We start from the raw sequence: 25,265 nt of genomic DNA, 5'->3' as shown, positions 1-25,265 counted from the left end.
TAGTAGCCGTTTCGCTTAGACCAGGTCTAAACCCAGCTCCACCTGTCCTGGCTTTGATGCTTGGATTCAGCTCTGTGGAGCCAGCCCCCAGGGAGGTCTAGACAACACAGGAAGTTTCCTGTTGCCTTTCACATTGACTGATGGGGTAGACCTACCCACCCAGGAAGGAAGCCAAGAGTATGTGAAGCCAAGAGTGTGTTTTACATGGCAAGAAAGAGGCTATGAATCCCATCTTCCTGTCTCTTCCTCAGGCTTAAAGGTCCCCACCACCATTACCCTGACACTCCGTGGCCAGCCAAGCAGAATCACCACCCTAAGCCCTATCGGCTCAGGAGCAGCACCATCCGAGGAGCCCACCTCCCAGATTCTGCCCTCTAGCTCACAGGTAAGTTGGCTTGGACAGACCCAGGCAGTGAGCCCTAATCCTGGTAAATTCAGGGCCATCCAGAGGGTTGACCGTAGCTGCCGTTGCACTAAATTTGTTGGCAGACCAGATTCAAATTTGAACCCTGAGGTTTACAGCTTTGTCACTTTGAGCAAGGCAGGGCTTCTTTGAGTCTCCTTATCTATAAAACTCATAGCTATTGTGAGGATTGAGTTTGTGAATACTCAAGTGTGGCCATGGCTGGGGTATAATGTTTTTGTGCATTTGCCTCCTCTTCTTTTCTCCTTCCACTCTTGGTTTCATTATTCAGAGCTTGTGAGAAGAAGCTGATTCTCAGACCTTGTGTTTATTGCTGTCTTTAGGGTACAGTTAGGTTTTTTTAGGGCTTACCTAGAAGTCGCCGTCAGTTCCTCTTACTGATTTTTATTACGTCTTTTTAAAGTAAAATAATATGCTCTTAACCTAAAAATGTTGATCTGAGGAACCATCCAAAGATAGGCCAAGCAGAAATAGTTCTGGTCCAACATTGTGCCATTCTCCAGAAGCTCAGTTCAGCCAGGCCTTCTGCATATGGGCAAGGAGCTGTGTGGGTTACTTATCTACAGGTGGGCCCGGTCCTGTCCTTCCGCCAGGCCAGCCTGCCTGGGCACACAGAAGGTGGGTACTTGTCTTACTTAGGTCTGTTGCAGTGAAGAGACATCGTAACCATGGCAACTCTTACAAAGGAAAATACTCAGTTTCAGAGGTTTGTCCATTATCAGGAGCATGGCAGCCAACCTGGCACTACAAAGGCGCTGAGAGCGCTCCGCCTTGGTTTGCGGGCAGAAGGCGAATGTGTGGCGCACTGGGCAGAGCTTGAGCTCACCACAGTGACACTTCTTCCTCGTGGTGCCCTTCCCTGTGGGGAACTGCTTATCTCCGACCACCACAGTGCTGCAGCACCTACAGTTCCCAAGCCGCTCGCTAAGCCCTTCTCTCCCCACTTTTAGCAAGGGCTGTGCACAGACCAGAGCCTGGCATCTAGAGGGGTTGGAAATGCTTTTCTTCCTTCATCCTTCCTTTTTACATTATTTGTGTGTGCGCACGCGCGAATGTGTGCTCATGCCATGGTGCCTGTGGGTTCTGGCGACCAGGCAGGTTTATCAGGCTTCGTGGCAAGAGCCTTTACCCACTGAACTGTCTCTGTGGCCTAGTGGAGTTTTTTTTTATTGGTTTTGTTCTGAGACAGGGTTTCTCTGTGTAGCGCTGGATGTTCTGGAACTCTCTGTAGACCAGGCTGGCCTTGAACTCACAGACATCCACCTCCTTTTGCCTCACAAGTGCTGAAATTAAAGGCATGCACCACCACTGTCTGGCATTGGCCTAGTGTTTTTATTATTTTTTTTTAATTACAAAAATAATTGTGCTTACTTTAAATTATTGGAATATTTTAGGAATAATATAATTTAGAAAATGTTTAAATTGGGGCTGAAAAGATGGCTTGGCAGATATGAGTACTGGCGGTCCTTCTAGAGGTCCTGAGTTCAATTCCCAGGAACTCTATGGTGGCTCAACAACCGTCTGTAATAGGACCTGCAGACCTCTTCTGGAATGCGGGTATACATGGAGAGCACCCATACATAAAGTATAAATAAATAAAAATTTTAAAAGTGTTTAAATTTCTCATGGTGCTATTTTCATGGATACTGTAATAGCTTGGTGGAAACTTTCCCAGGTTTTAATTTTTTTAATTAAATATCTATGTCTGTCTCTGTGCTGTTTACATGTGGGCACATGTTCTGTGGAATGTGTGTTGTCTTAGTTTGGTTTTAATTGCTGTGATAGAGACCATAACAAAAAACAACTTGGGGAAGAAATAGTTATTCCACCTTAAAGTCCATCATGAACAGAAATCAGGGCAGGAACTGAGTCCCAGGCCGAGGAGTAACACTGCTTATTGCCTTGTTCTTTATGGCTCACTCAGTTTGCTTTTTATAGAAGCCAGGGCCACCCTCCTAGGAGTGGCACTGCCCACGGTGAGCTTGACCCTCCCACATGGATCGATAGTCGAAAAAAAAATGCTCTCTAGACTTGCATGCATGTGAATGCTCTCTAGACTTGCATGTATGTGAAGGATGGGAACATTCTCAGTTTGGGCTCCTCTTCCCAGGTAATGAGCTGTGTCATATGTGGGAATTGGAGGACAGCTTTTTGGAGTTGGATCTTGGTCACCTGTCTGTATTTTGACACATGGTGGCTTTATATCAGTTCTTTGTTACACAGTTTCTTATGCTTTATCCCAGTCAGCAGCTGTCTTTTATTTTATTTGCCTGAATGTATATGTATGCATTCCTCAGCCCTCAGGCCAGAAGAGGGCTCCAGATCCCTTAGAATTAGAGCTAAAGACACTTGTAAGCCACTGTGTGGGTGCTGAGAACCAAATTCCGGTCCTTTGTAAGAATATGAAGCACTCTTAATTACCGAGCCATCTCATTAGCCCCTACATATTATATTCTTTGAGACAGGATCCGGCTGGTCCTGAGTTTGATATGTAACTGAGGATTGCCTTGAGCTCTTGATACTCTTCTCTATCTCCCAACTACTGATCTCTCACCCAGTGTCTTGGTGGTTTTTGGTAATGTTTAGGATTTAACCTAGGGTTCCATGTATGCGTGCGTGCGTGCGTGTGTATGTGTGCGTGCGCGTGTGTTGCTCACACTTGTACAGGATAGGAGCCAGAGACTGGCATTGGGGTATCTTCCTCATTCATTTCTCCACCGTGGTTCTTGCAGCAGGATCTCTTGGTGAATCTGGAACTTGTCATTTCTGCTAAGATTGGGCAGACTGGGCTCCCAGGATTATAGATGTCCACCATAAGAATTTTATGAATGGAAATCTGAACTCAGCCCTTATACCTATTCAGCACTTAGCCTACTGATTCATCTTTCCAGTTCCTTCCTTTGTGTTATTTTTAAGACAAGGTCTTGCTAAATTGCTCAGGTTTGCCTAAAAGCCATGATCATTTTACTTCAACCTCCCAATTGCTAGAATTACTGGCATATAGCTAATAATAATAAAATAATAATATTGAATTTTGAGATATAGGGTCTCACTGTATGGTCCTGTCTGGTCAGGAGCTTGGTAATGTAGACCAGGCTGAGGCCGTCCACGTCTGTTAGAATTATAGCTGGCCAGTTTTGTTTGTGTTTTGAGACAGGTTTCCCTGTGTAAGAGCAGCATAGAGGCCTGTATTTATATTTGACCCTCTTCATTCCTGTTTTCATTGTTTTGTGGGTTTTTTTTTTTTTTTTTTTTTTTTTTTCCGGTTTTGTTTTGTTGTTTTGAGACATGGTTTCTCTGTGGCTTTTGGAGCCTGTCCTAGAACTAGCTCTTGTAGGCTATGCTGGCCTCGAACTCACAGAGATCCGCCTGCCTCTGCCTCCCGAGTGCTGAGATCAGACGTGTGTGTCACCACCACCGGGCTTGTTTTTGTTGTTTTTTGAGAGAAGATTTCTCTGTATAATTTTGGCTGTCCTGGAATGGGCTCTGTATGTAAACCATGCTGGCCTCAAACTCACAAGGATCTGTCTTCCTCTGCCTCCCAAGTGCTGGGATTAAAAACATGTGCCACCACCGCCCAGCTTTTACTTCTGTTTTTGAGGCAGGGTTTTGTTATGTAGCCTCAGCCTTGCAAGTACAAACACCATCATGCTTGTAAATCTTCATGCCCATTGAAGTAAAGGTTGTCTGTCTGTCCTTAAGCATCTGAAGTCTTCTGCCTTTATATCCCATGTTACTACACACATGGGGCTGTTCTATGACATTTTCCTTTTCCTCTCCACACTAGCTTTCGTTGTCTGAAAATGCAGGTCCCGTGCATGCCCTTTTAGTATCATCCCCATTTTGAGTTATAATGATTCATTAAATAGCATTCCTAATATTCAACTGTCTGAATTCCAAATTCAGTGGCTTATTCGGTATTCCTGTTGGTTTCTTTTCATTTGTTTAGTTTATTTGAGACAGGGTCTTATTGCATAACCCTGGATGGTTTTAAACTTCTAGCTCAGCCTCTCAAATGATAGGATTGCATGCACCAACTGTCTCATCTTCGATTTCTTCAGTTTTGTCCTGTTCTGTTTGTGATGGGTTCTTTCTGTGTTGTTCAGACTGGACACAGATGTATCTCTTCCAAGTGCCAGAGTTTCAGACCCGTTTCTACCATGCCGCTTTCCTTTTCTCTGAGAAGAGAAGGGCCTACTACTTAAGAGAGGCATATCACTTTGTTCACAGTCTAGTTCACCTGAGATTTTAGCTCCGTTTATTAGTGTTAGCCTACAGTTGTTCTTTTTGTGTGTGTTTCTCTTTTTTTCTCTCTCCCTCTCCCCTCCCTTCCAACTCTTTTGTGTGTGTCTGTGTGCTGTTGCTGACCAGTTTTGTGGAAGATGATTCAGCAGGAAGGGTTGAGTGCACTTCATCACAGTACAGACATGCCTGTCCTTTGCGCTTTGATGGACATGGTCTTCACGGCCTGCATTGAGACTGACTTTGCCTTTGCTGGTATCACATTGATGTACAACTAGAATATAAATTGCTGCCTCCCCTCTAATAGAAACAGTTTGCTGTGAGAGTTGAGGTTATTGAGGGTCCTTGTTTCCATGCTGAATTGAAGGACAGGATAAAAGCTGAGTCCTGGTCATCTGCTGTTTGGATTTAACCCAGATTGGTTTTCATGTGAATAAAGTGGGTACATTGTTATTAGGTGGGGGGTACTCTGATGATTCTTCTCCAACAAGCAAGGGGATGTTAGGACAGGAAGGAAGGGTTACTGACTGTCAGACAGCTTGGTATTAAGGAAAGAACACTGTGCTTTGGGCTAGGCTTTGTCTTCATCTAATAGCTGGTGATCCTGAGCAAATCAAATGAATTATTGAGCTTTGGGCCTTTTCATCGAGTTTGCTGAGGAGATTGACAAGCCAGTGTTGTAGGTAGAGTTTCTGTAGCTATGATAAACACCATGACCATAAACAACTTAGGGAGGAGAGGGTTTATTTCATTTTACATGTCCAGATCACCATCCATCATGAAGGGCAGTCAGGGCAGGGACTGAAGCAAAGGCCTTAGGAGGGGGATGCTGGCTAGCTTGCTCTCATGGCTTGCTCAGCCTGCTTTCTCAGAAGACCTAGGACCAGCCCAGGGGTGGCATTGAGGACAGTGAGCTTGGGTGCTGGTCAGTGAAGAACATGTACCATAGGTTTGCCCACCGACCAATGTAGTGGGGACATTTTTCAGATGAGGTTCTCTCAAAATACTTTGTCTTGTTTGAAGTTGATATAAAACTAGCCAGAAGAGTTAGGGACCTTACAGATACAAATGTTTAAATGATGAAGAACAAACCACCCATTTTTTATTTATGAGGCAGTTGGAAATTTGAACACTCAGTGGACACTTGTTGGTGTTAAAAGATTGTTTGCTTTTGTTATTTTTGAGACCTATTCTCAAATATGTAGCTTAGACTGGTCTCTATTTTAACATTCTTCCTCCGCCTCCCAAGCACTAGGGTTTTTTTCCTCATGCCTAGCCATTTGTTAGACTTTTTATTTGTGGTAATGGTATTTTACCTAATTTTTGTTTTGTTGTTTGAGACAGGGTTTTACTGTATGTGGCCATGGCTGGTCTGGAACTCACCATGGCCTCAGAGACACCAGCCTGCCTTCTAAGTGCTGGGGTTAAAGGCAGGAACTACTGTTGGCTCATTTAATAAAAAAAAAAAAAACAAAAACAAAAACAAAAAAAACAAAAACCAGTTCTTTTTGAGTGGGGAGGGTCAGGTGCCTGCCTAAATACACCAAATCCAGGAGATAGAGTCAAGAGACTCAGAAGGTCACCCTACAGCTGACCTGGGCCAATGAGAACGTCCCTTAAAGAAGTAGTCGTCATCGTCATTGTCTTCCTCTTCCTCCTCCTCTTTAATTTGTGGGTTTCTTAGTATAGTATTCATGCATAGAATGGGTTTTAAGAAAGAGCATAAGTACCAACTAACTTTGGTTATATCCATGAAAGCGTTTAATTACTTGGTTTCTGGACTAAATAGTGCTTCCAACATGTTTCCTTGACAGGAGTGAGCTGTTGTGTGTCCTGATGGCTAAGGGCTGTGAATGGAAAGACTGTTGTGCATACATACATCACTGTTCTGAGAATGGACTCCTTGTCCTGACCACACCATGATGGTGGCAGGCTGGGGGCCTCACTGCAGCCTCGCAGGAGTCCCTGCCCGGTTATGCCCACTTGAAATCAGGGCAGTGACCTCCTGGGTGGGGCCCTGCTTTGTCCTGGGTCTGTGTAAGCAAGTAGGAAGCAGACCCTCTGAGACTTAATCAAACCCTTGTTTGTCCTTCCCTTCCCACACTCCTCTTCTTCACTGGTCCCGTGGTTCCTGAAGTGTGAAGTGTAGAGTTGCCAAGTGGTGGTGGCACGCACCTTTAATCCCAGCACTGGGGGGCGGGCAGAGGCGGGTGGATCTCTGAGTTCCAGGCCAGCCTGCTCTACAAAACTACACAGAGAAACCCTGTCTCGAAAAACAGTAAAAACAAAAGCGAGGTAGACTTGTTGAGAAGATACCCCATCCTTCCATCTGGCCTCCTCCTTCCCAGGCTGCAGGCCTCACAGTGTGGTACCCGGCATGCCTCCAAAATTCCCAGGACCTAAAAATGATACTGTCAGAGCAGTCATGGAAATTTCCCATTGATTGTGCCCAGTCACTCACCTGTTTCTTCTCCTCTGCATTCCACTTCTGTCCTCGGACGTGATAAATGCTTCTAAGAGCTGGTCGTTGTGGTTGAGCATGGCTCACACTGTTGATGCTTTATGTAGCTATTTCACTTAACCCTTGCCGCAGTCCAGGGAAGCAGGGGTTGCCATCTGTGTCTACAGGGAGAAAAGGGAAGCTCAGAGCCTGCGAGCTACTGAGTTCCTACCCTGGCGAGTGGCCAGGTGAGCCTGACTTCAGAGCCGGTGACACCAGAGGGCCTTTATCTTGTGATTCTTCTTTCTGTCAATCATTATCTTGGAGTGAGTTCTCAGGAGTGAGGTGATTGGCTCAGAGGAGGGGTCTAGCCTGGCCAAACTTTAACCCTTTCTCATCCTTCTGCCCACAGCGCCTGCCTCCAGCACCGTGAATGAGCCAGAGATAGGCCCTCCTTACCAGGTTGGTGACAGCTGCCTCAAGGTGAACCGTGTGGTCCTGCTGAGCCGTCTGAGTGTCTGAAGACATCCCCAAGACAGTTGTTTTCACCTCTCTACCAGCTGTCTGTGGGGCTGGGCCTCTGGGCCTGAGAGAGCCTTAGGGTGGGTGATACGGTGCCAGCAAGGGGCGTGCTATCCAGGGCCAGCAAGTGGGTTCCTGGAATCCCCAGCAGGACTGGCCATGTGTGGATTGTTGGCGTTCTACCCTAACACTAATGCAGTTTGACTCCGCTGTCAGTGTGGAGCTGCTCACTCAAGTTTCCGGTGAAGGCAGGGGGAAGTGGGCTGCTAGCGCTCAGCCCTTCAGCTGCCGGGGAAGAGAGGAACGATGGTTCCAGGCCCCCTTCTCTGGTGCATGTCCTGTACCAGAGAGGCTGTAGGTACAGAAATACTGAAGGTGAGGGATGGAGCAGCCCGAGGGAATGGTTGGCAAGACAACACCCCCAGACCTGATGCTGATGGCGCTTTGGGCTGGGGACTCTGCATGACACTTGACCTAAGATTAACTAGAGAAGTGGGAATAGCCAAGTCAGAGGGAGCCTGGAGCCGCCTGTGGTGCCTGGTGCTGAAGCAGGTTGACAGCTACCATGCTGTCCCCGCTGTTTAGGAAGGTGGGGCTGTGCTTCAGAGTTCGTTTCCTTTCCTTAGAACCTTGTCTCCCTACTTAGCGCTAGGAAGGGTGTAGCGGCCACTGTGCGAGGCTTGGTGCCGGCCAGAACCTGCTGTGACACTGCTGTGACACTGCACAGGTAGCCTGGACTCTGGTTCTGAATTTGTGTTCCAGTGCAGGCTCCTTTCCTTTTCATGTGTAGAACGTTCCCTGAAGAGAGAAGTAAAGTAAAGCTACGCCAAAGCCTCCCACTTGTAATCTGAGTGGAGCGTGGTGCTGAGGAGCGTCAGGTCAGAGGTGTGGTAGCAGTGGAGAGCGGCCCCATCCTCGTGTGCACACCCCTGCCTGCGCTGTGATGCTGCATGCACAGAGCCTCACAGTGGGCTGCATTCTGAAAGTCAGAGGGCGTTCAGTGACGTTGAGAAGGTATGAAATCTGGAAGAGGCCTCCAGTGCGGCCTTCCAGGCCTCCAGAAGCTCTGTAGCTCAGAGCATATAACCACCAGGAGAGAGAGGGTGAGGTGGGCTCTGAAACGCGGAGGGATATTTAGGTTGGCAGAGGGCCCTGAACAACCTTAGGACTTAGGAGAACCGCTTGAACAACACTGGAGGGGCTGCTCCTGAAAGCTGCTGCCCTTGTGTTCTGGAACCAAAGAAAGCGTGTACTCTGCTCTGGTGGTGGTCTGTGTGCATCCCATGGGTGACTTCTGAGGCATGGCCTGTATACCTTGAGGAACTGCGAAACTGGGGGAAGGGACAAACAACACACATCTTCACCTTGGGGACTGACCGACAAGGGAGTGGCTGGAACCTGTAGGTCACACTCCTCAGATCCCATCTTGTGGCAGGCTTGAGGCTTCGCCTCAGAAGGTAATACTCGTATGGAGTATGTAGATGGATCAGGAAGGCTTTAAATTCTCGGGCAACAGATGTATTGTAAATGCCCCATGGAGGATGTCTGTGGCTTTGAGAAGAGGTCACAGGGACAGAGACTTGTCCACCTTTGGTTGTATCACTATATTAATTTGGAGGTGTATGAATTCATAAAAGTGAGCCATAGTGATGGCTCTGATCTTATGTTAGCAAAAAGAATAAAAAAAAAAAAAAAAAAAACAAAACCTTGCATTGCTTCAGCTTGTCTTCATTTGACTCTTTGGCATGCTTTGGGATTGCCTGTGTAGTGGAGACAGACAGTGGAGTGATGGTGCCTGGCGTTATCTTGCTCCTGTCAGCTGCTGAGGCCGAGGCTCTGTAATTCTTAAGGAAAATCAAAACAAAAACAGGTTTCGTGTAGTCTAGGCAGGCCTCGGATTTACTGAGTGTCTGACCTGGCCTGTAACTCATGGCTCTCTGGGTCTGCCTCCTGAATGCTGGGAGGACGGGCACTTACCACTACACCCAGCTGTCATTCCCTGTGTGGGTGAGGAAGAGGCGTGGGCCGATGTCTGTCCTGGGTTCTGAGTTGGAAGACCAGAAATGGAATCCAGCTCCAGCCCAGGAAGTGAGGAGACTGGCCCTTTCCAGTTTTCCTATCAGGCCAAGAGTGATTATTGCCTGAGTGGCGCTCTCACTCAGTAGCTAGTCTTAACGGACAGTTACCTGTCCTAAGGCTGCCCCTTTGACCCCAAAATAAGGACTTAGAGGTGGATAAGTGAGTTCTACCTTGTGTATCTGTGGCAGGAGGGACCTCCCCCGCCCCTTCTGACCCTTAAAACCTTCTAGTGTTGCATCTCAGAACCCAGAACAGGCCACACACACCTTTACGTCACCTGTAGTGGGAATGCCAGCTGAGTGTGCCAGCAAATGCCCATACTCCCAGCATTCAGTTCAGCTCCACAGTGGCCTGCCCTGGCATTGGCATCCCTGGTGGAGATCATAGCCCTAGCAGACTGATGGAACATTTGGCCCAGTAAACTATCTTCAGTAGAGCCAGTTCTCTTTCACCTCACTTCTTTAGGATCGCTGAACCCACTGCTGACTCACATGAAAGTTGAGGCTCTGATGCATTTACGATGAAACAAGTCTTTGCTGTCTCTTCGTGTGCTTTCTAAGGCGTTTGAAGACTGGTAGTTGGAAGGAGCATCCTTTACTACACTCAGTGGGCGTTCTTCGCCTCCCAGCTGCTTGTTTTGAGATTGGTTCTTACCTAGCCCAGGAACTCATTTATAGGCCAGGCCAGTGTTGAGCTCCAGCAGGCATGCCGAGATTGTAGGATGGCCCTCAGAATCTGACTTTAGAAAGCGTCTTACAGATAGGACCTTGTTGCTTTTGCCCTGTGACCTTTTAATTTTACCTTTTAATTCTTTGACTCTGCATATAAATGTTCTGTCTGCACGCATGTGTGTTTAGCATATGAGTGCCTGTTGGAATCCCTGGAACTATTATCACAAATGGCTGAGGCACCATTGGGTGCTGGGAATCGAACCCAGGTCTTCCTACAGGAGCAACTGCTGGGTCATCTATCCAGCTCCCGCTTCCCCCATTAGTTTTCTCCCCGTTGTCACAGAACTATCCAGCACAGACTGTGGATTCCCATCTCTCAGCTCAGATCCCAAAGACCGAGCCCAATTGACCTAAGCCTCCTTAGGGGCTGGTTCTTAGCCCGCCCACCCCATAGACAAGTGAACCGTGCAGTTCGCACCATTGCCTTTCTTAAAGAAGAAATGAGACGTGAACTATTGAGCTGCTTCGCCCTGTGTATGCTTTAAGAGCGATAGCGTAGGGCCCGTGTGTCCTCACCAACTTTCCCCTATTGCTTGCATGGCACCTGGCTAGTATACCAAAATGAGGACATTGAGGGCTGGGGAGGTGACTCGGGGTCAGAGTGCTAGTTGATTAGCCTGATGACCCATGTGTGCTCCCCCAAAACCCACATAAAAAGCTGGATTGGTTGCATGCATTTGTAATCTTAGCACTCCTACAGGAATGTAAAAGTGGAAACAAGAATTGCCTGGAAGCTTGCGGGCCAGCTGGCCTGGAGATCACAGTGCAATTGTAGAGACGAGAGACCCTGCCTCAACAAGGTAAAGGGGAAGAGCTGCCTTCTGACCCCGCCTTCTGACCCCACTACTGTGCTAAGGCAAACAATGCACATTCAGTTTTCTTTTAATGAGCCAGTGTTGGTTCAGTGTGTGCGGGTCTCTGGCACCGAACTCTTGCAACCACAGTCAAGGCACAGCTATCCCTCTGCACAGGGTTCTTGTCCTACCCCTTGATGGCCACTGCCCGTCTTAGCCCATAGCAACCACTAATCCCTTCTACGGCTCTGTAAATAGAACAATACGTAAATAGCCCTGTACAGTACATGACCTTTGAGGTTGCCTTTTTTTCCTTCAGCGTAATCCATTTGATGTCTGTCCAAGTTGAGCAGTGGTTTAATATAGTTCATTCCTTTTATTGCTAAGTAGTCATGATGTGGGTATTCTGCAATTTAAGCATTAGCCCATTGAGGGATCATTTTTTTCCTTCAGGTCTTGGGAGCAGAGCCTGTGCCTTATGATTGGTCACTGGGATCTCCATGTCTGAATTTGCATTTGCCCAGTCCCAGCGTCCATTTACACTTTGCTCCTGAGCCACGTTTGTTACAGGTCCACTTCTGAAGGCAGAAGGCCGTGGAGCCATGGCAGCAACAGTGTGTTTGCATGTTATTGCCATGCTTTCAATAGGATACTCCCTTCATTGTCCTGCTTCTGCGTGTGAGGCAAGGGGTATCTGATGTCTCTAACTGCAGCTAGTGATTGTATACAACTTTTTGTGTGAGCCTTTGTTTTCTAGGGGTAAACGCCCAAAAGTATGACTACCAGGTCCTGTGGAAAAGTTTTAGTTTTATAAGAAACTGTCAGCCGGGCGGTGGTGGTGCACGCCTTTAATCCCAGCAGCACTCGGGAGGCAGAGGCAGGCCGATCTCTGTGATCTCCAGGCCAGCCTGGTCTACAGGAGCTAGTCCCAGGACAGGCTCCAAGCTGCACAGGGAAACCCTGTCCCAGCCACAGTGTGGGAGAGACCTGTCTGCCACCTCCCTATCGCTTTTTATCTTCTGTCTTGTCAGTCTAACAGTGTCCAGGCGATAGTCATTTGGTCTTTCATTTACTGAGACTTGCTTATTATGGTCTGGAATGCGGTCCACTTTGTCCTTTATTTGTGGACTCTTAATGTTTATTCTGATGCTGTTGGGTTCTACAGATGTCAGTAAAATTGTGCTCATAGTCATGTCCTTAAGTATCTTTGGTGGTATTCTGTGGTGTTCTGGCAGGGTAGTGTTGAATCTTTTTTTCAGTTCTGTTATTTGGTACAAATGCATTTGGGATTCCTTTGTCCTTTTTTTTATTATTATTATTTTATTTTTTACGTTTTGTGGATTGAGCTGCTTATCGTGTGTGATGTCCCTGTCGGTTGCTGTTAGTTTTTGCCCTGGAGTCTGTTAGTCTCGCTCTGATTTCTGTCCCTCACCACCGCCTCTCCTTTTCTTGGGACAGAGCCCAGGGCCTGTCTGTCTGTCTGTCCACACTGAGGTGCGCTCGGCTCCTAGCATTCTTTTGAGTAGTGTTTGTATAATTCTTTTGCATCCTTTGTTTTAACTTACCTATATGATTATATGCCATGTGAGCGTCTAGTGGACTGACTGCACTCGGCATGTGATTTTCCCTCTGACGGACTTTCCATTGGTGGCTGTAGACTGTTTCCCTTACATATAATTATAGATATGTTGGGTCTTCAGTCTGTCCTTTTAGCTCCTGTTTTGTTTTCTTTTTTCCCTGCCATTGTGGGTTTCTTTGAGCATTTTTTTTTTTTTTCTCTTTTAGAATGCAGTTTTGATTAGCCTGTAGTGTCCTTGAATGTATTTACGTATACGGTCTTCTTGATGTGCGCTCTCAGGTGGTACATTGTATGACATAACTTGCTTTTTGGTGTTAAAAGTCCAGCCAGGGCCTGGTGCATGCTAGACGTGTGCTGGCACCTCAGCGCTGTCCCTTACCACGCACGCCCTGCTTAGGGTGGGCCCTTCCTCCCGCATCTGCATTTTCAGGGTCTCTCCGGACAGAACTGGAAGTCGGCCATGCAGACAGGGCTTTTGAGTTTTTAGTAAAAGGTAGTTTGGGGGAGCAGTCTTTGTGGCTACCCATTTTCACCCTTCTTTGCCTCTTACTGATGTGCCTGGATTCTACAACTTTCCTCTGTCTGCCATTGTCTGCTGCTACATTGCTGTGAAATTTCTGGGAATATGTTTGTGCCTGGAAGAAATACCAGAAGCAGGATACAAATAGCCAAAGTGGTCGTATCTAGTTGGTGTTGGCAGCTATGCGCATAACCCCGAACACTCAGGTTCCTTTCGGAAGGGTGGCCCAGGTGACTCCACTATTGGTGTTAGTTTTTGAGATAGGTCTCTCTTTCTCTCTGTTGGCCTCTGGTTTTGTGTCTAATACAACCTCGTTTGGATTTTTATTTTACCTGTTTGTTTTTTGAGACAGAGTTTCTCCGTGTCCTGGAACTCGCTCTGTGTAGACCAGGCTGGCCTTGAACCCACAGAGATCCTCCTGCCTCTGCCTCCCGAGTGCTGGGATTAAAGGCGTGTGCCACCACCGCCCGGCTCGTTTTTTTGATTGTGAGTCTGTGAGCTGTCATCTTACTCATGCTGAGGACTTTCCTCCTCCTCCTGGTATGTTTTTGTTTGTTTGTTTTTGCATTTATTTGTTTCTTCTTCAGCTCTTGGGGTGGTTTTGAAGGATACTTCTGAAACAGGTTTAGACCTTGTATTTCCTCGGTCTTTGACTCTGCCCTAAGGGTAAAGGGAAACTCTACCTGCCAGGGGTGGGTGGAGGTCTAGTACCTCTGCTTGGCTTTCCGGGGCCCTCGGGTGGTTGGCGCTTTCTCTGTACTCCTGGTGCAGGGGTTTTGGCTGCCAGCCTGCCTGGAATAGGACGGTTGTTGTTGGTAGTTGTTTTCCCACAGTCCCTCTAAGGCTGTGAGGGGTGGTATAACCTTGTCACTTTTGGGCTTTGCCAGGTCTCCCATCGTCCTACCTTCACCGACACCAGGACCAGCGGTGTGCCTTGCTGCAGCCTGTGCTCAGGCGGTTGTCCCCAGCGACATTAGGAATGGCAGCTGGGGCCCTCATTTATAGCTACACAGTTTTCATTAGAATGGAAGCTTTGGTTTTCATCTTGCCTTCCTTCTTTGACAGCTAGTCCAGTGTTAAGGAGAAAACCGTCTCATGGACAACAAATTTCCCTGGAATGGAATTATTCCAAGGAAAAGACCAAAAGTAGATGCCTGATGGAATGTTTGGAGAGTTAAATTAGGTATTATGTAAAAGGTAGGCATAGTAGTATATACCTATATTCCCAGCACTCAGGAGGGTCACAAGTTCAAAGCCATAGCAAGACCCTATTACAAAATTTATAAGAGGGCTAGGGCTGTAGCTCAATGACAGAGTCCCCAAAAGCTCCCCTTCAAAAAAAAAGTCACAAGGAAGCCAAGAGATTTAGAACTGACACATTGTAGCTGGAAATGCAATGCTGCTTTTGTGTAACAGGCAGAGCAGAAGCCACAGCACCACAGTGCATAGTTGCTGCACAGGGTCATTAGCACCTTACTCAGAGTCTCTTCTGATGGTCATGGTATTTTCTGTGTCGTGCCTCCATTTAATCATGTGTGTATGTGTAGCACGTGTGTGCCTGGAGACCGGAAGGGGGCATCGTTCCCTGGAGCTGGAGCTGTGCACAGCCATGTGCGTGCTGGAGACCAGGTCCTCAGCACACCAGCAAGTGCTGCTAACTGCAGAGCGCCTTTCCAGCCCCACAATTAGACACGGTGAAGTTGAGCTGGTTAAGGGTTTTCCTTTAGCCTTCTAGCATGTTCGTATGTAAAATGCATAAACTCAACTTGGGCTTCGGCATTTTGTCAGATTGCCTGAAGGCGAGGCTGGGAGAGCTCTCGATTAATGATTGAAGTGGGAGGCTTACCCCACTCTTGATGCTGACACCCCGGGGCAGGTGCCACCCGGGGCAGGTGGTCCTGTTGTATAAGAAAACAAGCCAGTAAGTGGCATCCTCCATGGCCTCCCCCTCAGGCTCTGCCTCCAGGTTCCCACTTCAGTTCCTGCCTTTGCCCCCTCACTGAGGGACCAGTCAAGACGAGTAATCCAGATAAACCCTTTCCTCCCCAGCTGCCTCATAGTGGTTTCTACCACGATAGGCGGCAGACTGGGACAGCCAGCGGCTCAATAAATTCCAGACCCTGTCTTCAAAACAAAACAAGAATAAAACCACACATTTCTGGGGCTGCTGAGAGGGCTCAGCAGTTAAGAGCGCTGGCTGCTCTTTCTGAGGACCTGGGTTCAGTTCCCAGCACTCACACGATGCCTCACAACCATCCCTAACTCCAGTTTCAGGGGATCTATCTGTTCCACCTTCTGACCTCTGGAGACACTGCACCCATGTGGTGCACATACATGCAGGCAAAATACATAAAATGAATACAGCTAATAAAAATGTTTAAATTTTTTTTTTCTTTGAGACAGAGTATGTATGTAGACCAGGCTGGTCTTGAACTCAGAATGCTGGGTTAAAATATATACATATATTTTTTTTCACCTTGGAAGTTATAACTTAATTTCTTTAATTGAGGGAATTTCAGAAGTATTGAATGTATTCCAGCTTATGTCTAAGACAGGCATCAAGCCAGACAGGGAGGCACCTACCTCAGGAGGCAGAGGCAGGCAGATCTCTGTGAGTTTGAGTCCAGCCTGGTCTACATGGGGAGTTCTAGTACAGCCAGGCTACACAGAGAAACATCATTCCCTTTCAAAGATTTCCATGTAACATGGTTTGATAAAGCCATCCTCAGGGAAAACACAGATAAGAAGGATGCACTTAGCTTCAGTTCTAAATTTCATCAGGTTTTAGGGCCAAGAATGAACAGGGAAACTCAGGAATCTTTCCTACCGGTGGGCCTTTCTCATCCCAGGGGGTACAGATTCCTTATTGATCTGAGCTAAAAGTAGGCAGATGGCTGAACAGAATGTTCTCATGGCAAATGGCCATGAGAAATACATCACGATAACTAATGCTCAACAGGCCGACCCACCACATGACTGATAAGGGAGCTCCCCCGGCAAGGCCGTGCGTGGAGTCCGTTCATCTCTTCCCTAAGAGATGCTTTGGGTGGTCCACTGCTTCTGTTTTTCTTGTGAAAATATCCCATCTGCTGGGTACATACATCTCTGGGAGTCAGGAGGATGACTTCATTTGGCTATGTAAACCTGATATACCGAATATGTACTGGGTGCCTTGTATTTTCAAATAGACCCCAGAGAAAGGAATTCCCTCTCACCCAGATGTCAGTGGTATAAGCCCCCCCCCCCACTCACCCTGAGATTGAAAGCAGTAGTCTCTGGACACCTGGTGGGACTGGAGAACAACTTTTTTTTTTTTTTTTTTTTTTTTTTAAGAATAAAAAACAATGAGAGGAATATGTGTGTGATGTGAGCCTATTCGTTTCCTTCACCCTCGGATCCTTTTAGTCAGCCCTACCTGCTTGCTGTTTAGCTTCCGGTCTGGACCCTAAGAGAACCCCGAGGCTGGAACTGGGAGCTTCTCAGTAATAGAAAGCTGCGTGCCCTGTTGCCCTCCCCACACAGAGGTGGCCTCTGTAAGCCATTGGAGCCACTGGCCTGCCTTGGTACCTTTGCTAGTTTGCGTGTCTCGTCTGACTGGTGACACTTTGGGAAGGTGGTACTGGTAACACTTGGGGGGACCAGTGTGGTGGGGCCTAGGTAATAACTATCATGGAGTTAGGTGACCATGGTGAAAGTTCTTGAGCGCTGTCACTCCTCGTCATCCCTCTGCCCTTGGAGAAGGAGACTCCTCTCTCCATCCTCCCTCTCTGCCCTCTCTCGGACTTCTAGTTCACCTGGTCCACTCCAGACATTTCCCTTACTCAACGTGAAAGTTAGGCTTCCCATAAGGAAGGCAAGGGTTGCCTCTTGCTCTGAGTTCTTGGGTGCAGCTGTTCTCAAAGCTGTATTTACTGAGAAGTGTAGGTAGGTGTGTGTGTGTGTGTGTGTGTGTGTGTGTGTGTGTGTGTGTGTGTGTAAGCTCTCTACTATTCAGCAAGTCTTGTAAATCAGGAAAACCGATGGGCAGTGGTGGTACACGCCCTAGCACTCAGGAGGCAGAGACAGGCAGAGGATCTGTGAGTTCGAGGCCAGCCTGGTTTACAAAGTGACTTCCAGGACAGCCAAAGCTGTTACACAGAAACCCTGTTTCAAAAATAAATGAGTGAATAAAAATTAGACAAAAAAACAACAACCAAATCAGCAAAGCCTTACTCTTTTCCCATTGTCCTTCCTTGTCCTTCCTGTACCTGTGAGCTGAAAGCTTTGGCAAAGATGCCGTGTGTGGTGGTACTTGTCTAATTCCAGCATTTTCGAGGGGGGTGGACAGGAAGTTTAGGAGTTAAAGAAAAAAAAACATTCACAACGACAAATACTACTAAAGCAAGATGAGGCTGGGGAGATGGTTCACTCAGTGAGGGGTTTTCTGCGTAAGGACCGGTTTCCATCTCAACGCCTGTGGAAGAAGCTGGGTTTGGTGGTTCACACATAGCTGAAACTGAGACTCTAGGGTACGCTGGCCGGCTAGCCTAGTCTAATAGGTGATTCCCAAGTCCCAGTGGGAAAAAAAAAGACGTTGTCTTAAAAGACAGAAACTACAAATACCCACAGGTGTATGTCTCCTGAGGAAAACCACCTGAGGTTGATCCCTAGCCTGCACACGTGCAGACGCACGCACGCTCCCACGCACGCTCCCACGCACGCATGCACGCACCCACGCACGCACTGATCATGTTTGCCTTGAATGCAAGAAGCCCTGGGTTTGATCTCCAGCACCAAAGTTAAACCAGACATGGTGCTGTACATCTCTGATACCAGCACTCCGGAGCTGGAAGCAGGAGAATCAGAAGTTCAAGCTCATCTTTGGCTACATAGTGAGTTTCATAACTTTTGTTTTGTTTTTCTATATTGCGTTCTGTTCATAATTTCAGTCCCACAGGTACAGATGGCAATCCGCCAAGAGTATCGTCTTCTTCAAGACCCATGAGCTCTTAGTGAAACGACTAAGCAGCCCCATCACATTCCACAATTGGTTTCTAGAAGTGGGGTCACTGACCTGATAGCCTGATTTCATCTTCACTTTGTTGGGACAGTCTTGCTATTGTAGTCCAGGCTGGCCTTAAACAGATATGTGGTAGGAAACAAAAACGAACAATATTTCCTCAAAGACTGTGGACAAGTTTTTAAATACGTAGCGAAATCTTCTCTATAATATTGTTTGGTTGGTTGGTTGGTTATTTTGAGGCAGGGTTTCCCTGTGTAGCTGGCTGTCCTGGAACTCACTCTGTAGATCAGGCTGGCCTCTCGAACTTAGGGAACCGCTTGTCTCTGTCTCCTGAGTGCTTGGATTATAGGCACAAGTCACCACTAACTGGCTGTTCTTTGGGGTTTTTTTTTTTGTTTGTTTCTTTTTGTTTGTTTTTGAGATATGGTTTCTCTGTGTAGCCCTAGATGTTCTGGAACTCCCTCTATAGACCAGGCTAGCTCTCGAACTCAGAGTTCTGCCTGCCTCGGCCTCCCAGTGCTGGGATTAAAGGCATGGACCATCACTGCCTGGCTGCTTGTTTCTTTTTAATTGGGAATCTCTCCATCCACAGGTAAAAAGTAATTGTGATTTGCTTGCCAGTAGAATACAAACGAAGGCATTTTTGGACATGGACAGTAAAGCATCTACCTTCTGCCAGCATGACATTCCAAAGAGTGTGACAATCAAGCACTAGAGTGAATGTCCAAGCAATGCCATTAATAGCACACAGGTATTCAAAAGGAGAATGCTCCTTAGACCTGGGCTTTTTAACTAGCAGAGTGGGACTGTTACAGGCTAACTGGCAGAACTAAATCAAGATGCACTTTAAGATGTGTTTGAAATCTCAAGGTGGAGACAGAGCTTAGTGGTTCAATGCACTGGCTGCTTTTGCAGAGAACTTGGGTTCAATCCCTAGCATCCACATAGTGGCTCACAACCATCTGTAACTCCAGTCCCAGGGGATATGATGTCCTCTTCTGGTCTCTTGTTAATACCAAGCATACACATGTGATAGACATCCATACCTGCAAATACACATGCAATACATAGACACACATATGCAATACATAGACACACATATGCAATACATAGTGATACATATGCAATACATAGACATACATATGCAATAATACATAGACACATATACAATACATAGACACACATGCAATACATAGACATACATATGCAATAATACATAGACACATATACAATACATAGACACACATGCAATACATAGACATACATATGTAATACATAGACACACATGCAATACATAGACACACATATGCAATACATAGACACACATATGCAATACATAGACATACATATGCAATACATAGACACATATTCAATAATACATAGACACACATGCAATACATAGACACATATTCAATAATACATAGACACACATGCAATACATAGACACATATTCAATAATACATAGACACACATGCAATACATAGACATACATATGTAATACATAGACACATGCAATACATAGACACACATATGCAATACATAGAACCATATGCAATAATACATAGACACACATATGCAATACATAGACACACATATGCAATAATACCTAGACACACATATGCAATACATAGACACACATATGCAATACACAGACAAAGCACTGTACACTTACTGAAACATTTAAAATCTTTCTGAAGTCTTCATTGGATCCAAGCACAGAAGGTACTTATTTAGATGGGGAGTTAGTGTGCCTCCTTTCTTTTTATGTAGTATTATGTATGTGTTGTATATAACACTGTTACATATGTGGCGTATCTTGTTTATGTAAACTTGTGAAAGATTGAAAACACCATTTTCCTGATATTTGACAATGCAGTTCTATTTGCAAGGTAGTATAATCATTTACTGACCCGTGAAGAGGCCCCTCTCTTGATCAAGTATATACATACTACAGTATAATTATTATCATAACACTTTGGAGCCGTTTTTCTTGGCTGTGGTTAATGGCTATAAGCACAGAACTTATCTAGAAGTCTCCCTGTATGCCTACCTGACAATACAGACTATATTTTCCACTAATTACGTTCGAGTGCTCTCAAGCAAGCACCTGGCTCCTCTGGTGTTTCTTTCCTTAATCTGGTTACAACAGAACTTCAGATACCCTTGTCCAAACAAATAGCCTAGTCCCGAGCAGCCCAAAAAACCTCAAACGAAGATGAGAAAAGTCCAGTGTGCCAGAGAGAACTTACCAGGGCTGTCAGTCCAGAGGCCTGCAAAGCTGACCACAGTAGCACCCGGTGTCGGTAACCCCAGAGCTCCTACAGCAAGATGGAAGGTGGAGACCCGAGTCCTAATGTCCCAGAAGCTTGCACCAGCTAGCCAGACAAGGACAACAAAGAGGCCCTGCTTTATGGAGATGGAAGGTAAAGGCTGACGCCTGAGGCAGTCCTCTGACATGTGTGCACATACACACACTTAATGGTGGCCTACAAATCCCAAATCCCGTTTTCTGCTTTAATAAATAGCGAGGAAAACCACAGGTCTTGTCCCAAAGTGGAAAGGAAGGCAGGCCACTGAAGTAAAAGAAATGTCTGCTTTGTCTCCACCGTGTGTGCAGAGCTGGGGAAGGAATGGGACACGGACCATATTTTCACAGGAACGGGGAGAGTTCTAGCCCTCTCCCGAAGCCAGTGGGAAGTGGCCAGGGCTGTGGAAAGTTACTCATCTGGGTCACCATTCTTCTGAGCCTCTCTGGCCCCTGCACATGCCGGTTCCTCTGGCTTCATGCTGCTGCTGGTGATGCTCGCCAGTGGACACTTGCACTGCGATACACGGAGCGAATACAGAAGCCGTCTTATGGATGTGTCTAAGAGGGAGCTGGAGATGAACAGAGCATGGGTTGCCTCCAGGGGCCTGACAGTCGGCAGGGCAGGGCAGGGCAGGGCAGGGCAGGGCAGGGCAGGGCAGGGCAGGGCAGGGCAGGGCAGGATCCAGGCGTAGGTCTCAGTAGCAGAATGGGGTAACCCTGGGTGCTGTGAGGACACTTGATGGAGAAGCTAGGGTTCCTCGAGGGAGAGGCTTCAGGGTGAGGCTGAAGGCAAGCGAGCAGAGGAGAGATTGGACTTCCAGTAGAAGGAAGGGCGTGTGTTTCCAGAGCTGAGAGGGGGTGGGGTCCCCCAGGGCTCAACCCAATCGGGAATTGCAGAGCGTGGTTGCTATGGGGAGCGAGGAACCAGAACTTTCCAACCTGAGACAGACCTTGGGGTTTTCATTTTGAGGCAATGCAGAGTTGTGGGCTGCATCTAAGCAAGGTGAGCTGGATTTCGGCATGCTTGTTTTAATTTGTCTCCCGCTGATTATACCCAAGTCCACAAGCCCCTGTCAGAAGCGCTAAGGTACTCTACAAATGGCACGGGCAGCTCCGCGTCTCCAGCCCACCCGTGTGTCCCGCCTACCCACTGCTGAAAGAACCACGGCGCCTTGGCTCTCCTGCCTTCCAGTCCCCCCCCCCCGTCCTTTCTTCCCCCATTAATTACATTGGTTTGTTTGTTTGGTGGGGGGTACATGCATGCCATGGCATACATAGGGAGGTCAGAAGACAACTTCCAGTAGTTTCCTTCCTCCCTGGCACACTTGCTGAGCCGTCTCCTTAGGCCTCTGTTTCATTGTTGTTTTGCTTTGCTTTGCTTTGTTTTTTCAAGAGAGGGTTTCCTGGATAACAGCACTAGCTGTCCTGGAACTCACAGAGCTCCACCTGCCTCTGCCTCCTGCGTGCTGGGTGTGTGCCTAACCTCCTCTTTTCTCATACCCCTTTTAACAGCTTTTCCCTACCGGTTCCCTTCCTGATTACTAGCCAGGCATCAAGCTGGAGCTCGTGGACAAGAACTGCCCAGCCCAGGGTTCTTGGATAGAGCTCCCAGTACAAGTCCCTCTTCCCTAGTCTTTGCTCCCGTGGGAGGGAAACCATTGAGATGTGGCGTTGTGGTCAGGGACCTGCACCAGACAGCCCGTCATCAAGCCCCAGACAGAGATGGCACCGATGTGGCAGGTGAATCGCCAGCCACTCCCTTCCTAGGACCTTGGCAGACATTACTAATCAATTGCATCACTTTCACAGTGAGTCAATCCAGAGCTGCAGACAACCACAAAAGTTGACTTGCCATTCTTGACCCAGACACTATCCCAAAAGTCAGGGTGACTGACTCAGAAGGCCAAGCTAAAGGGCAGCGGTCAGAACACATGCAGGGCTTCCAAAATCGATAAGGTAAAGGGCAGGACAGGGCATGGCCAAGCTGTGAAGGGGAATGGTGATTCACATTCAGCAGAGACTTCCTTTACGCTGGGCTTTCTCTAAATACCCTGACTCTTGAGGTTAAACGACTCACTTCCATGCTGCAGATGAGACAGGAGTCCCAGAGAAAGGGGTGTACCTGGTGTCACCCACCGTTCTGACCCATGTGGTGCACACTTCCAAGGCTCAGAGTCAGCTTCTCTTCTACCGAGTCCCCCGGAGCTGAAACTCAGGAGGAGGATGTCAGGCAGAGCCTGGGGGCTGCTGCTGGTGATCTAACCACTGCCTGGGACAAACGCCGCGCTCAGGGAACATTTGCTCACGGGAGACCTCTGGAGTGAACACATACGACTACTCCAGCGCAGTCCAAGCTACCAGCAAAATGTCACCGGATACAGGTTGAGGACAGGTGTTCAGGGCCACCTCCGGGTTAGGAGCTGGTGCTGCCTCACACATATTGGTACCCGGGCCTGGTAGTGTCATTTTGGGAGGTTCTGAAAACTTGGAGCTAGGACAGAGCTGCAGGGGATAGTTCACTGGGGCATGTCTTTGGAGGCAATGCCTGGCGCTCTCTCGTTTTCTCTCTCTCCATCTCCCTCCATCCGTCTCTCCCCTCCTTTTCCGTCCCCTTGCTCGTTTTTGTCTGCCCTAAGACAAAGAACTTCCCACGGCCACATGGTTCTGCCTCCATGATGCTCTACTCAGGCATACGGGGCCCAATGGCCGAGGGCTAAATAAGGCCTCTGAATGTGTGAACCAAAGAAACCTCCCCTCCTCCAAGTTGTTTCTGAAGGTTATTTGGTCACCGTGGTGAGAAGCGCCACTAATAGAGGCTCCACACTGAGTCCCTGGTGTTTGGCTCTCCCTCATGCTCCACTCAGGAGCTCTTGCCTGATTGGCCTTCATGTCTGTTGCCTGCGAGGGAAGGACCCAAGGATGACACTGGCTTGGGACAGTGCCGCTCAGAATCTGTTTGCTGCCAGCCTCTTGGTTTTTCCTCTCCACCCCAAGGCCCAAACATGAAGCCAAGAAGCTGAGTGGTAGGAAAGAGGCTGCGAAAATGCGAAGTTGGGGAAGACCCCACGCTGACAGCCCCCTTTTCCTACTCTCCTTGTAGGAAGGCAGCACTTTCCTCCCTGGGGGAGCCCCACAGCCAGGGCCAGGCGCATGGTGCCCTCCAGGAGTAGCAGCTGCCCCGGGAGGCTGGGCAGTGCCTTCAGCAGCCATTTCTGTTATCCGTGTCTAGATTCCATTCTGCACCACAGTCTGGGTCGGAGAGTGTGCAGGGTGCTGCCATCATCACCGACCCTGCCAGACCAGCGATTGCTCTGCAGTCCTGCCCTGTGGAGAGTTGAGCAGTACCGTTCTTGGAGTCGCCAGCTAAGATTGGTCTTGACCCTATAACCATGAAGAACAGCTGCTGCCACCTAGTGTCTGAATAGTGTCACAACTCTGACTTGAGTGGTGGGCAGTTGGCTAGGACTGGCTCTAAGAGGGAGAGGCTGAAGGACTGGGGGGAGGGGGGTAGATAGATGCCCCTACCCCTGGCCTGTCTTGATTCAGAGAGTCATCCCATGTGGCCAGAAAGGCTGGTTACTCAAGAGAAACTCCATAATGTTTTCAATGCTGTTGGTGCTATTGTTTTCAGACACCTAAGGGCTGGGAAATGCAGAGTACTTTCCTAGCATACACACAGAAGGCTCTGGGTTCCACCCACCGCACTGGGAAACAAACACATCAAAGCATCCCAGACAGCCTCCGCTCTTGACTCCAATCCCCTGCAAGCCACGGTAGTTTCTCACTGGCCTCTGGCTTTCCCTAATGTCCACCCTGCCAGCCTAAGGCTCTGGCCACCCATGTGAGAGCCGTGTGAGAGGCTCGGGCCCGCCTCCCTCTTTCCTGTGCCCCCCACTCATCCCAGCAGCGTGCCCGCTGTCCTTATTTGCGGTGTTTCAGGGTTCCCATGCCGCGAGTCCTTCTGACAGCCCCTTCCTGTTCTACCTCAGCCAGGCAACAATAACCGATTTCAGCCAAGACTCTGATGGCCCCAGCCAAGCCCCTCAAGGGTCCACGGCTCACCAGGACCTAAAGTCTGCTGGTCTCACCACCTGTTGCCATCTCCACCCCCACCCCCACCCCCGCCCCACCCCACCGCACCACACTTGCTTCACCCTCTGGTCCCGTATCAGTGCCCTTCCCTGAAGCCACCTCAGCTCTACTGCAAAGGGGCTTAACTGTCCCTTGCCTTAAGACTGCACCCAGCCGGCCTCCTGGGTGCAATGATACCCATGCCACCAACCTCAAGTGGAAATTGGAGCTGCTCAGATGCCTTCGCTCGGCCCTGGGACAGCTTTGCTGCCCTCTGTGAGATCACTTATTTGTCCTTCTCCAAGCCCAGCCCCCGCCCACCCTCACTCTGCACACAGTAGAAACAGCAACGCTGGACAGACATGTCTACAGCATCCGCAGACCCACTGTGTCCAGATGCTGTCTCCTCCATCTCCAAGGATGGGCTCCCTGCCCTGTCCTAGTCTCCAGAGCATCCAGGTCCACCCGCCAGCGCCTGGGAGGCATACAGCTCAGGGGTCTGATGGGGGATGTCCTTCTGTAGGCTGTGAATATATGTTTCTCTTACTGGTTG

The 25,265-nt window shown here is 48.1% G+C and overlaps 1 protein-coding gene across 5 annotated transcripts in view; it reads left to right on the top strand.

Annotated features, from left to right (window-relative positions):
• The window catches only part of Kansl3 (KAT8 regulatory NSL complex subunit 3), a 35,120-nt gene extending 25,801 nt beyond the window's left edge, over positions 1–9,319 (top strand). For all 5 annotated transcript variants that reach the window (XM_051204270.1, XM_051204269.1, XM_051204274.1 and 2 more), the window contains 2 exons: positions 252–385; positions 7,519–9,319. In XM_051204270.1, the coding sequence (XP_051060227.1) occupies positions 252–385; positions 7,519–7,539 (155 nt within the window). In that variant the 3' untranslated portion in view covers positions 7,540–9,319. The remainder of the gene's footprint in view (positions 1–251; positions 386–7,518) is intronic.
• The last annotated feature ends 15,946 nt before the right edge of the window (positions 9,320–25,265 follow it).

The sequence above is a fragment of the Phodopus roborovskii genome, unplaced genomic scaffold (assembly GCF_943737965.1).
Source record: "Phodopus roborovskii unplaced genomic scaffold, PHOROB, whole genome shotgun sequence".
NCBI lineage: Eukaryota > Metazoa > Chordata > Mammalia > Rodentia > Cricetidae > Phodopus > Phodopus roborovskii.
The sequence above is the reverse complement of the archived record's forward strand: the minus strand, read 5'-3'. Positions and strand labels throughout refer to the sequence as shown.